Source organism: Glandiceps talaboti, chromosome 8 (genome assembly GCF_964340395.1).
Source record: "Glandiceps talaboti chromosome 8, keGlaTala1.1, whole genome shotgun sequence".
NCBI lineage: Eukaryota > Metazoa > Hemichordata > Enteropneusta > Spengelidae > Glandiceps > Glandiceps talaboti.
This window is the reverse complement of record NC_135556.1, coordinates 15,893,833-15,908,899: the sequence shown is the minus strand read 5'-3', so window position 1 is coordinate 15,908,899 and position 15,067 is coordinate 15,893,833. Positions and strand designations below refer to the sequence as shown.

At 34.6% G+C, this 15,067-nt stretch overlaps 2 protein-coding genes across 2 annotated transcripts in view; both read left to right on the top strand.

The window, feature by feature from the left end:
• Positions 1 to 696: 696 nt before the first annotated feature.
• On the top strand, positions 697 to 3,116 carry LOC144439261 (alpha-N-acetyl-neuraminyl-2,3-beta-galactosyl-1,3-N-acetyl-galactosaminide alpha-2,6-sialyltransferase-like). The gene is made up of 4 exons (XM_078128536.1): positions 697 to 1,050; positions 1,417 to 1,838; positions 2,180 to 2,287; positions 2,894 to 3,116. The coding sequence occupies exons 1-4, from the start codon at positions 697 to 699 to the stop codon at positions 3,114 to 3,116; spliced, it is 1,107 nt and encodes a 368-aa protein (XP_077984662.1).
• A 2,557-nt stretch (positions 3,117 to 5,673) lies between these two features.
• LOC144438528 (transmembrane protein 272-like) overlaps positions 5,674 to 15,067 on the top strand; it is a 60,861-nt gene continuing 51,467 nt past the window's right edge. The window contains exon 1 of the mRNA XM_078127594.1: positions 5,674 to 5,707. Coding sequence (XP_077983720.1) covers positions 5,675 to 5,707 — 33 coding nt within the window. The 5' untranslated portion in view covers position 5,674. The remainder of the gene's footprint in view (positions 5,708 to 15,067) is intronic.

Here is a 15,067-nt window from a genome sequence, read left to right as displayed (position 1 = left end):
TACATACATACATACATACAGACAGATAGACAGACAGACAGACAGACACAGACAGACAGACAGACAGACAGACAGACAGACAGACAGACAGACAGACAGACAGACAGACAGACAGACATACATACATACATACATACATACATACATACATACATACATACATACATACATACATACATACATACATACATACATACATACATACATAGTTACTCAGTATAATAATAATAATAACACAGATAGTTAGTACATATGTACATAGCCATTTATGTACGTTTGTACGTGTTCATGTATAGTTAGTTGTGGACTGGTGATATTTTGTTTATTCATTATTTGTCTATGATTGTCTTTATTTGTTTATTTATTTATTTATTTATTTATTTATTTATTTATTTATTTGTTTCCTTGCTTGCTGTAAGCGAAACAACTCATTTAAATTGTGTCCCTTGTGGTTGATACAGTTGCAGATTTATTTCCTCGTTGATTATGTGATTATTGAGAAAAATATACATTGACGAGAGTTTGATACATGAGTCTATAGCACTGCTCTATTTTCTTTTCGTCTATGTCGACACCGTTCTGTCTGTATGTCTCACCTATCAATATTTGTAATGCAAATAAACACAAATCGTTGTCATTATTCTTCCATAGGGACAATCCTGAACTGCGAAGTGCTACATCCACGATTCTATCACAATGGTGGCATTGGCCAGATTCCTCTTGCGAAATCGACGTCATTTAGCTTTCACATTTGTTGTGGTACTCCTCATTCAGATCGGATTTCTCTTTATCAATGAACTAAGAGTGAAACTAAAACAATTTATTGATGCGACAGACGAATGGCATGATGTGATAAACCGTTATCCACCTCGCCCTCAATCATACGTCAAAGGTCCTAAACCTCCACCTAAGGACGACGATCTTTTAAAACTTGGTGACCACCACCACCTCGGCAAATTTGGACAGGATATAGCGAAAGTGATGCAGTCGCTAGCGGGCGATGCACTCACGCTTGATCCGCATGACTACATTGCAGTACCTGACAAAACGGTAATTAGTAAATACTCAAATTGATGTTGTCATAAATTGCAATTCATCTGATTTTATACTCAGATTCAAAATTCCCTAACGGTACCACATCGATGTTGTAATGGTCACGCACTTTAGGTTGTGTTCACTTTAATAAATGTTACTCAAGAAAATGTAGGGGGATGGGAGGGCACACAAGAATATTCATGCGCATGCGTGACAAAAAACAGCTAACACTCCTTGTAATAAACATTTTCATAAGACACACAATGGTCACTATAGCAAACATTCCACTTGCAAATAAATCCTGAAATGTATAGATCTTAATCCTAACACTACAATGTATGTATTTTTCCCTTTTAACGTTCTACTTTTATTTCATCAAAGGTCTTAAATCTACGGTGTGATACATGTTCCGTGGTATCCTCTGCCGGCCGACTTCTACTACAGGAGGCAGGCCCGGAAATTGACAATGCTACCTGCGTCATCCGTATGAATAATTCCCCAATTTATGGTTATGAACGTCATGTCGGTCAAAGAACAACACTTACAGTGATGTCATTTAAAGCCATCGACTTACTAAGACTGAACGATACACTCATTGAAGGTCCCGCGGCGCCAAAAATCACTGTTACTTGGGGACCGCCAAATCTTCTACACGTGTCTGACGATGGAACGGTAGCTGGCAAGACCTATGGACAACTGTTAAATATGATTAAAAGAAAACCTGATATCAAACCATACATACTATCAGAGCGACAGATGGAATTCGTTGAGGCACTATTTGAGAAGGAAACTGGAATGAGCAGGTATTAATAATCATTGGTAAATTTAACGAAATGATGATGGTGGTGGTGGTGGTGGTGGTGGTGGTGGTGGTGGTGGTGGTGGTGGTGGTGGTGATGATGATGATGATGATGATGATGGTGGTGGTGGTGGTGGTGGTGGTGGTGGTGGTGGTGGTGGTGGTGGTGGTGGTGGTGGTGGTGGTGGTGGTGGTGGTGGTGGTGGTGGTGGTGTAAAACAAAGAGCCGCTGCTGTCGTTAAAGTTGTTATTTCGGCGACTTCGCCATAATATTGTCAGAACTTCTGGACATCTGTGTTCTTTTCCATTAGAGCTAAACAATAATTTTCGCATTTATGTTGACAGGCATGGTTCGGGTTCGTGGATTTCGACTGGATTCTTCAGTATCATTCTAGCTATCAATGTATGTGAAGACATCAAAGTATACGGCATGGTAACACCAGATCATTGCAAGTCAGTGTATTACAATTTATTGACGAGACATGTATATCACGTAACTAAACCAATATTCATTTTGTTGTCATTTTGTTTTCCACAAATCTGCTATCTGTAAACCAATGTCTATCTCTCCCATCCACAAACAAAGCCTGTCACCCTGTCATTTACTCTGTTTCTCATTTCTTCGCAAATTACTACATCTTGGTCTGTACATGCTCACTTTACAATCGTGCCATGCATTCAGATAGGCACATCCGGGATACTTACCGGACAGGTGAAGCTCATAAAAAGCCATGATGCTCACGACTGAAAAGATATCAAAAGTGGTATCTCGTCAAAATTACTATTTTGCAAGACAACAGTTTGGCAGTCTGTTATCTGAATGAAAATTGCAAACTCAGTATACATTTCCCACTATATAAACGTTTGTTTGACGTTGATTTTAAAGCAGTGCAGACAGCGCCCTCGGTACATAGAAGTGGAAAGACTTGTGAACTGTACTTACCCCTTTCACCTCACACCATATTTTCTATATGGTCTGACTTTGCATACAACATCCAGAGTAACAATTGAAAATGCGATTCATTCAAAATATGTACTCTCTCATTTGTCTTGTTACAGGGGAAAGGTTGTGAACGATACAGTCCCATTTCATTATTATAGACCGAAGGCATTCCGAGAATGTGAGATGTATACAAGCCAACAAAGTAAACACATGGGAGGACATCGTTACATCTCTGAAAAAGAAGTGTTCAGTAAATGGTCCAAAACCTATCCGATATCCTTCCTCTACCCGTCGTGGAATGAACTCGAACTTAACGACTCTAGCCACATGGTGGCGTGAAACAACTCAGAGTTTTACATTTACGTCATTGTGATCACTCACATAGTTCCCAGTCTGTGTTAATATCATATTGAGATAAATTTGTTTTAGAATTATTACTGGGCAACTACGCATTTTACTAGCTTCATATTAACAGTTTGGACATTTTGTATACTGGACAAAACAGCTGTAACTTTTTTATACTGAATTTATTAATAACTTCATTTCTGTTATTAACCTCAGTGACGTCGACGTATCCTCTCGTCTCATGGTGGTGAATTCGTTTTTGTTGGTTGGTTTGTTGGTTGGTTGGTTGCCAGACTTGGAGTTCCATAGAGTAGAATATAATAGAGTAGAGTAGAATAGAATAGAATAGAATAGAATAGAATAGAATAGAATAGAATAGAATAGAATAGAATAGAATAGAATAGAATAGAATAGAATAGAATAGAATAGAGCAGAGCAGCGTAGAGTAGAGTAGGGTAGAATAGAATAGAATAGAATAGAATAGAATAGAATAGAATAGAATAGAATAGAATAGAATAGAATAGAATAGAATAGAATAGAAAATGCTCGAGTCTCGCATGCGTATGTAAGATTAAAATGATTGAATATAAAAAAATATAAATAAAATAGAGTTGGCCATGAGTCATTTTTTTCCTCCAAATATTTACGATATTTAATTGAACACGATGATATGCGGTCATAACATTACAGATTTAGATTGACAATATCATATCCATTGGTTCGACAAGAGGCATTTGTTGACTGTCATTACACACAATTGATATTAAATATAAAAGCGTTCTCCCGTTCGGTTTATATGTGACCATTTTCAGGGATTTATTGAGGCTTCATTAATCCTACAAATATCCCATGACATGTTCCGTCTGAAACGGTGCGGTCATGCTAACTTGAGGTATGTAAACTTGGTAGGGTACCTTTGAAATCGTCACCGCCGCGTCAGTGCACGTGGGGTTTTTTGATTAAAAAGTGTCATTTTTAGCTTAGCTGATCCGAAGTTCAATAATATGTATATTTAAAAAAATGATAAAGTGATCGTTCCGAGGGATTTTAAATCAGTGACATTCTTGTATGCATATAGAGGTCGAATAATTTGGACAACAATCATCAGACTAGTACTAGTGCTCAAATTAAGAAGCTCGCGAGGTTTGGCTATTTCAAGGCAGTTCTGAGGTTAGCAATGGCATTTTGGCGACACTTTCACAGGTTTTCCGGCACGTACAGGTAACTTTTAATGACGTGTGACACGACATGCAGAGTAACTAATATCATGGTAGGTAATACATGTGTATAAGTAAGTGTCTCGACAGCACTCCAGGCCAAAATAAGGGATAATAAGGCGTGAAAAAAATTGTATGGTCCCGAATTACATTCAATTTTAGAATAGGTGGGGTAGGTTGATTTTTTTTCGTATGTGAGTGTCTAGTTCAGGTAGTTACGTTTTCCGTTGTTTTTCATATGGTCTCTGTGTTATTGGTTTCTTCTCATCAGATGTACAGCCATTACAGATTGGAAGAACAGTTTTATATTGTCTTTTTAAGTTGATATCAGTTTCCGCATCCACTATTTCTTGGGAGACTTCGCGATTTTTTTGCTTGAATACGTAAAAAAAGTGTAGGGTCGGAATGAAAAACTAGGTGGGTTCGGGTAACCGGAACCAAACAAACTTTTTATTAGGCTTAAGGACGTTTGTTTGTATGTATGTATGTATGTATGTATGTATGTATGTATGTATGTATGTATGTATGTATGTATGTATGTATGTATGTATGTATGTATGTGTGTGTGTGTGTGTGTGTGTGCGTGCGTGCGTATGTATGTATGTATGTATGTATGTATGTATGTATGTGTGTGTGTGTGTGTGTTTGTTTGTTTGTTTATCGTAAACATTTCCCCCTGTAAGTGAATGGTAAAGAAACGTCTCCCACCACTTTCGCTCTTTGTGTTTACCTTGTTTCCAGTTTTTGTATATATCCAATAACCTTTAGCATTTATCATAACAAATACGAAAAGTGAAAAAATATGTTACTTACCTTTGGTCACAAAAGTTTTCTTATTTCGTCATTCTTTTCACGTGGTATCCATATTGACACTTGTCTGTGATATTGACCATATCTATACACCTTTCAATATACCTTATTACTGAACGTATGCCAGTGGATTAGCTGGCAATGTTGTATACCATCAAATATGAGAGTTTGACAAAGGTTCTATTGTTTTTTAAATTTATTTTTATAATCTATGTGTATGATATGTGAATACAATGCAATGTAGGAGGCTAATTAAATAATACTAGGTTATATTTACTAAATTCGTTTGTGTGTGCCCAATATACCGTTTTAACTTGACCATAGACCCTCCACCCACACTATGTTTTAACCCATTGGCCTAGTTCAGTAAAAATATTAAAAAGTAATATCTTGCAAAATTCTTGATTTCTTATCGAATATTTGTGTCGAGTCAATATGTGAATATGACGACATGAAACGTGTGAAAGTGCCCGTTTCGAAAGTGCGTTGGATTATCTTCAATAACCTGGGGAGTCAACCAGGAAGATGGCGGACTCGAACGTAAAGCAACCTCTGCAGGTTAGTACGTACATTTATACGCCAAAACCGTCTTGAGGCTGACAAAATTACGGGTACTAGTATTTTTCGTTTTTTGAACAGTCAAGGCTTACATAGCCACCAGTTGTTGATGTTACCGTAACTAACGCGATATTGGGATGATTGCAGAGTGCAGATATGACCTGTGATTGACCCCAGGCTTGAACGCAAGTTTCGTCCGTGCACCGAGTGAGCATATATCGTGGCGTGCGTTACTACCTTAGATATATCGATAGAAAGCGAAATATACTTCTTTCGGTAATGGTTTTTTAACTTTTATACAAACCCTTTCTCTTAAAACAGCAGAAATCGTATTTCACTCGAAATAGTGCATTTTGAAATATCTATCATTGATACTAAAGTTTTGTTTCGATGTTGTTGTTGTATTACTAATAGCTATTTTAATAGTGTTGGCTGTAGAACACTGGGTCAGTGACTGTCACGATATCGAGAGAAGTCGGTCAGTTGCAAATTCGGCCTGTGTACGTAATAAAACAATGTTTCGAAAACGTAGACTGTGCTTTTGATACCAACGTGTACACTGTGAGTACGGAATGGCCTACACCATTGTGTTCGGGAGGCAGAGGTGATAACACTATTAACAATCCAACTTGAAAATGAGTGATAATCAGGACACAATGTACGTTGTACACACTATATAGACCTAGTATGTGTGATGCGATCACAACATCACAGGGATGAAAACAACCACACAGTACAAGAAATACGTAAAACATGCTGAGTTCACAATCCTATACTGGCCAGATTTGCAATTGGCCTAGTTCTCTTGTATTCACGTCACACGTACCTACTACTAATCACATGATGGACTGTGTGTCATGAGTGGAGTGTCATTTCGATACAGTTGTTCAATGGCCCATGACACCTTTGACACCCCACCCCCCTTGTATTGTGTATAACCACAGACAGTGGAGACAGTGGAGAAAAGCTTCTCCACTGTCTATGGCTTTTCTCCACTAGCTGTCTATGGCACAATAATATTGGGGAATATACACTACACACACAATATCAATTCTTTTAATACAATTTACAAGATCAACTTGATGGGAGAATACATTGTGTCATAAGAGACATCACTCCAAACAGTACAAATAAACAAATACCAGTAACCATGGCAATTTAATGCCAATTCTAAAGTTTACAATTTGTGTTTATTTGTATACACCTGATTTCTGCAATATTTATAATTGAGAACAAATACAGAAATAAACTTCTTGTTTTTTGTACTCCGTTATTTAATACGGGTTAAAAAAAACAAAACATTAATAACATTTCAGGGTATGAAGTTACTGTTCCAACAAATTCTTCATAAGTCTGGATGGATAGTGATTATGAAGTTGACGGAGGACATTTTTCTCTCTCAATGATTTTCAGCTGAGGAGAGTAAACCAAGTGAAAGAATACAAATGTTATCTCTACATGTACATATTTTTTTGTGCTAAGGATTACAAGTATGTAACATGTACATGTGTTCGAGTCCCAAAACCTGACAGGTATTTTATTGGGGTTCCTCACTCGTCAATTTTACATTTTGGTAAAAGATATAGATTTTTTTTTCTATGCAAGTTTTACAAATTTTCTCCATTGTTACTATGAATCCAATTTCCCCACATCAAACCTTACAGTAATGCAGAAATTAATACAAATTTACCCCCCCCACCCCCACCCTGTTACCATGGTTCCCAAACCTTAGCAAAAACACTGTGTACATCAGCGAACTAGTTAGGCAACATTCTTTCCATTTGTATCTGTAAAGAAATCACACAGTAAGATGAATGTCGAACAACATGCATAACAATTCTATTCCCTCCACCAATACTAGTAAGAATCGACCATTTATAAAAATTGAGCATTGGTTTTCGTGATGAAAAATTCCAGATACAAATGTCCACAAAAATTCCCAGCAACTGACTTAGATATAAAGAGGAGTACATCTTTAGGAGTTATATGTATATAACTGTTTGGATTTTGAATAAATAAAAGGGACTGTTTTTTATACATGTTGTTGTAAAAGCTGTTGTCATTTGTCCAAAAATAACCTGACCCTTTACATTCATTCCTACCCAAGATGTGTTTCTGTGATAATTATATACACTCTGTTTTTCAAAATTATAAGTCTTAAATTATATGTTTCCAATATTTTGAATTTGCTGTCACTTGTCAGGCTTCCAGCCTGGATTGTTGACAAAAAACATAACTGAAAACTCGTCAACAAAGCTTTGATACCTTGTAGTCACCATAGACCAAAGAAGAGAGATGTATTACTTGTTTGTGGTCTACTTTCTAACACCATTGAGCAGAAACAGTGTTGGTGCTATATAAATTAGTTTAATTGTTTGATTGATGTGGTAATTACACTTTTTATAGTTCATAATTATCTTATGTTAACATCTGGTGGAAATTATGTAATGTGCGATATCATAATTGTTAGTTTAATGAACTGATTGCTGTAGCACAAAACTGCTCTTTACAAAACATAATTATGCTTAACCTATAATCTCACTGGTCTACGCATTACAATCATCTCCGCCATCTAGTCAAATGGATTTCTCTAGCACCAAATTCCGTTCTTACCACCACTGCCAGCATTACATTTTTTTGTACTTTATGCTATTGGAGCATTGATAAAAATGTGATGACGTAATCACATCCTCAGGTCACAAACTTTCAAACTGGAGGTTGAGTGTGTAGTAAAGTGAATGAAGTAACCACCTGTAAGTGTGTGATGGATTACTACTGACATGCTCTGTTCACAATTTCCCTTGAAAGTCAACTAGATGTTTAGGTAAAATTTGTCATTTGACTATACTGTATTATATGTGGAAAGAGAGAGAGGGAGAGATCATAGAAAATGAAATCGACTACACATAGTTAGACACACACAAGCCAAAATGTTCATGTCGGCATTCAAATGGAAAATAGGGAATTTACGGTTTGTGGTTGTACTGCATCCAGACAATGCATGTCTATGTCAGTGGTTCTGTTATCAAAATATGAGTCAAAATAGTTAAAATTGCCATTCTGCCCCCATTTTTCTTAACTTTTAGCGTGTGCAGGTATTTTTATATATTTTTCTTCACAGAGCCAGAAAATACTTGTGACCTAAGGATTTTGGGTCATCTTCAACTCATAGTGACAAGGCCTCTTATGTTACTTGCAATGTTCTTGTCTGAATGAAGAAAATAGTGGGAAATAATATCTAATGTCATAAAACCAGTTAAAATGTCATGAAAAGACTAGCTTGGTAGTCATCTCTCTGCAAGCCAAGCAGTGGACTATATTGTGTTTTGAAAGCGTATGGTTGTGGTATCAGACTATAAAAAACAACAGGAAATGCCATCAGGCTGAGTGTGGAACATTTGTATAACTATATACTTACTTCAGCTGTAAACATTAATAGTTCTCCATATACTTGTACCTTTCAAGTATTTGCCTGTAGTTAATGTTAAACACATAAATTGCATACAGCTGTTTGTGTAACCATGGGTATAGTTAATAATCTACTTGTAAGGATCAGTCAAAATAATTTAACATTTTTCATGCTATTATTAGCCTTTATTTATATTTCCATTGAGAAAACCAAAGACATATATATTCATATTGTGTCCTCTTGTACAAAATTGTATCTAAATATTTGCCAAAAAAAAACAACCCCCAGTTTTGATGTTTGTTGTGCGAGTTGCACCAGAAAGTAGGAATAATTTGTTTCATGTATTTTATCTGGTCCATGGAATTATAGTAGTTTCCCAGGGAACTATTTCCATTGTCTAGAAGCTATGATCCACGGCTTCAATCCTCTTTGATCTCGATGCCAAGGATATTGTGTTGACTATTCAGTATTTCCATGGCCCTTATCAGAATTATATTGCCTTATTGTTACTACATCAAGTGAGATTAATTTATTTTATTACTTTCATTGCTCATATCATGTGCTTCAGTTTCAGTTTCTAATAGAATAAAGTTCAACAATGCAATAATGTAAGAAGTACTATTTTTGTAGTATTCGTCATAGTGAAATCATTGAATTTCAAATTTTGTCAACAGTTATTGTTATTATTATTATTATTATTATTATTATTATGAAACTTTTATTTCGGGAGATAAAAGAATGCAAAAATGCTCAGAAACATCCCATAGATAAAAACTATACATAAAAAACAGCATTTTAAAACAAGTAAGACTTTAAAAAGACAAACTGACAAATACACACATGAACAAATAAAAGCATTTTAAAAATACAACAAATCTCTATTCAGTTTATGAATCCCCAAATAGAGGATTGTATCGGTATTTAGCACCGCTGCAATTAAATTATTATGACTGTTTCCAATACGTTAAAAAAAGTTGTACACCAGTTTACGTTTGAGAGCCCCAAAAAGTGGGGATTGTGTGCTTTACAAACATTAAACTGGCAGCTGCAATCAGTATGCTTATTAACAGTATATACATATTTATAGACATAATAATGTACACCACATGTTCATGATGTTGTAAGATAACGATTACAACATGTCTCACTAATAAATAAAGTCTGCTGATAATTATGGTAATTCATGCAATTTTTGATAAAACATTAAATACATGTATATTAATACAAGGTGCGATTATTTATCAGTGGTGTTGAGTCCAACGACCAGAATGTTAATTTTTGACATTGCAGTGGTTCTTGTTGACCACTTACTTCTTTTCAATGCATGACAATATTTAAGTTGTAGATTGAAAAAAAAATATTAGGAATTGATTCAGATTTTGTGTCATGGAGAAAATTAGCAGCAGGAAATTTTGAAAGATTTTTATTATTAAAAAAATATACACATTCCTTGATTCAGACAAAATTGTTGAAAAAAATCTGTCAATGGTATTGATTAAAATGAAATCTGTACCACCAATATAACTTAAAATATTGCACAGTCAAATTATAAGTCTGTTTGTTGAAAAGCTATTTTTGTGACAGATTGTTGTGTGCATAGTAACATACATACATTGTATACATGTACACATGTACTTATACACCTATAGTTAGAGATGACCATTTTATTCAGACACTGACCTTTAACCTTCACACATTGATCTCTTGGGTCAATAGTATTTGCTAAATGTTAATATTTGAAACATCCACATTATCAGAGTAATGGTGTCAGTCACTAAATGTAAATGTCAGTTAATAATCTGATTTCTTCTGTAATGGTGTCAAGTGATATTATGAGAAGACAGACTGAGTAGGAAGTTATGAATTTACTTACCTTGCTTCAGACTCAGCACATTGGGTGTTGAGACTCTGGGTGGGGGCAACATGTATGTCTTTACATGTAGGAGACGTCTCGTTACTAGAATAAAGTGGTGTTTTTTTTATAAATACACATAAATGTACATGAGTTATTTATGGATTCAGGTATGTGATGTTATTCCACACTTGACTTCTCTAAACACAATGCTCCATAGCTCAATGTATTTTGATGTAGTGTTCTGGACTATATCACCTCCAGGTACATGAAGTTATACTTCCATGGTAGGACAGATAGTATACCATAGCAACTGTTATTAAAGTAAATCTCCTTAGTGCATGTGTCTGAATTATGTAATGAAATAAACATCTACAATCTTGATTCCACTGAATTCAAGGCTAGTAACTTAAGGTGTACTGTGTTGTGTTAATGTTGACAATGGACTTATAATAACTCCGAACTGAAAAATACAACATGATGGAAATGGTGAGTCAGATTGATATTAAATCATGCAAGGTTTTACAACTAGTACAAGTTGAACTAGTGGGGGACAGTTGAAATGAGATTGATGTATAAAATTAAGTATTAGTGTTTTGATATGAGACTGGTGTCATGAAAGTTAGTGGGCTTGATCAATCTCTAGAGGAATGCTTTGCATGTATATGTACATAAAATTTGCATAGATTTCCCATACTTCACATGTACACAGTAAATTTGGTTGGTAACCCACAAGAAAAAGACCCAGGGAACTTAAATTTCACCAACTTATCTTCATGAACAAAAACACTGTGTTGACATCCATAAACACATTCATCAGGTTGGTAAAACACAGTAATAATATGTTCTTGTACAACGACCAAGGGTTCTTATTGCTTAAAGTTACAAGTAATGTTTCGCCTCTTCAGACCATGCGTTAAAGTCAGCAAACAGACAGTTTGACAAAGCCTGTTGACCTGAACAGGCAAAATGTTATTCGTAAGTAATAAGAACCGTTGGTTGTGGTACAAGAATGTATTATTACTGTGTTGATAATTGACTGAGACTGACATGTTGACAGAAATGTGCTACATAGTAGTATCAACCTGGATCAATTGAGCAGTCTTGTCACTCTTGGGTATGGCATGTGGATTTATATCTGTAGTTACATATAATACATGTATGAACTTTTCTAAACTTACCTGTCTCAGGGCTATCATTTTAGTTCTAGTGGTTGACTCACATGATTTGGATGGAATCAATGTTACCATATAAATGACACTGAATGAACCAACTTCTGTTGTTCATTTGCGATTAAATGAATAAAAAGAAATAAGGGATATAATTTTTGTCTCTCGCATACATTGCTAGCAAAATTAAACCAAAGAAGTACATACACGTATATCTGTACAAACAACTTTACACTGAAGTTCTGTTTCTAAGTAAAAGCATCATGAACCATTCATTTCTAACCAAAATATTTAAAATGACTATAGAGAGAGAGAGAGAATAATTACACAATATACATGTACATGTAGAATAGTGTAATACAATTTATGACGGATAATGTTAGGGTCAGGTAGCTGAAGTCCCTTGATATATGTATATTATATATGTACTGGTAGGTTATTTGTAACAATCTAGGTATCTATGTATATATTCTTGCTGTATGCTTACATTGTCATTCTCTATCACAGTACTGACAAATAATGTGTCTTGGCCAGTTTTGCATGACTAGTCTGTAATCCATGCATTATGTGCATTCTCTAGGCTGACTTCCATTATTCATGAATCCATGTCATTTGATGTGAGATTCCAGGTTGTTTTCCATAAACTAGCCAGGAGTCCCTTGAGTGCATGCATGGATTCCAGTCCTTTTACACATATGCTACCAGACTGGCTGTTCATTTCATTTGGTCAGATCATGTCAAATTATGCAGACTGCAGATTGTCAGTTATTTCATGAATACTAACAATAGTTACATTGTTCCTAATTATGTACTTGCATATACAGTAACTGTATAGGTGTATATATAAATGTGTGTGTATATATATATATATATATATATATATATATATATATATATATATATATATATATATATATATATATATATATATATATATATATATATATATATATATGTCTGTGTGTGTGTGTGTGTGTGTGTATGTATATATGTATATATATATATATATATAAATATATATATGTATATTTATATATAAGGTAAATTCTGATACTAGGCTAGTATTTTAAAACAGCCTCTAAAATCCAATCATCATCATCTATATAATCTTATATTAATTCCACAAGTCTTTTTTACTATAATGGTAAAGTGACATTCTAAAAGTTTGATCACATTGAAAAATCCACACATCTCATGTATCAAATATTTGTTGGGTCAGTGCCTCTAGTCACGTAGACAAGTCTTTGGGTTAAAAGACAGTATGGATATATTTAAACAAGTGAATTCATGTGATTAGTGATATTGTATTATAATATTGAGGTTACCACTTGTATACAAATGTACATGTACCTGTAACTTTCTAGCCTTTACTTACTTAGTACCCTGTGTGTGAACCACACGTCTAGAGATAGACCCATGCATACAAATGTAGATATGTGTAAGTGAGTCTCAGTAATACATTCATGATTGAACAATTTACAGCCCTTTTCTTCATAAACAAAAAGTAATATTCCATCATGGTATTATTAACCAGAATTATGTGTTGGTTATTGTTATGTGTATGCTGAGCTTGGCAAAATGCAGATAAAACAATCCTGGTACACACTTTCTGTTTTATTTTTATACCTTCATTTTTAACTCATGCAGTTATAAATATAGGGATTTTATTGCATTATCAGCTGTGGTTTCAGGTTGTATTCTGCTATGCAAACAAAAAGAACAGTGCTATTTGGTAGTTGGGGAAACTCAATTCCCCAGAGAACTATGTAAATGAGCTATCAGTCAAACATTTATGTTTAGAATATTAGTGAGTGTTATGTCACATGTAAATATGTATTTAACACTACACCACAAACCTTTTTGTCATCATCAGAGTGAAACACTGTTGTTATGTAAATCATTCACAAGACCCTCTAAGTTGGTGTGAATTCAAGACAATATGATAAATGACAATGCCTGGAGTCAGTGTCATATTTGTGCTGTTTTTATCATTCATAATCCCTGAAATGGGAGAAATTAATAAAATATTTGTGTTGGAGTGCATACATTTCCAGACATGAAGTGTGGAATTTTTCAGAAATCATGGAAAATTAACCCTCTCCTTCTAAATGCTCATCCCAACTGCTACATCTAACATTCTGCTCTCTGCCTATGTATGTGCACATTACATGTATTAATCTCTAGTTTGGTCAAACTCTAAAATTTAAAATGATCACTGGTAAATCGCTCACGCTCATGCTCAGAATGTATGTGTTGAAATTAATTCAAAGGAATTTACCATTCAATCAAAAGAACTCAAGTGGTTTGATTATTAACGTGTATGATCATTTATTGTAAATAGGTAAATAATAGTAACAGGTCGTATTGCAAGCAGGAGGCATATAGCATGCAACAGTGCACCCTCAAGTGGCAGAAATGATTTTTCTGCCTCTTTCTTTTTTACTAATTACCAGTACCTCATTATCATATGTTCTTTTCGATTCACTCTCAATAGTTTATTTTCTGTAAAGTTTTAATAACAATTTCCATGCTAATCAATTTGATTAAAATCTGATGTGGTGAATATAGCATTATTTCTTTATTTACATCTATTTCATTTTGTTTATTGTCATTTGTTTTTGATTTTGTTGTTCCATGAGTGATTGTTGGGAAGGTGATCACTCCTGGACCAACAAAATAGAAAATGTCAACACTGAATGAATGAAATTGAGGTAAAAAAAGAAACAGAGCCGTATTCACCACATCAGCTTGCATGATAATGTTCATGTTTTTCAATATTTTTCATTAAATTTTCCTTTGTTGTATGGAATATTCATGATATTGATTTTGGCAATACACTTGAAAATTTTTATTTCATTATCATGTAAATCAGCACCTAGTTCAACTTTTATCATATTTTACTAATCAATGTGTGTGTAGTGTTGCTGAAG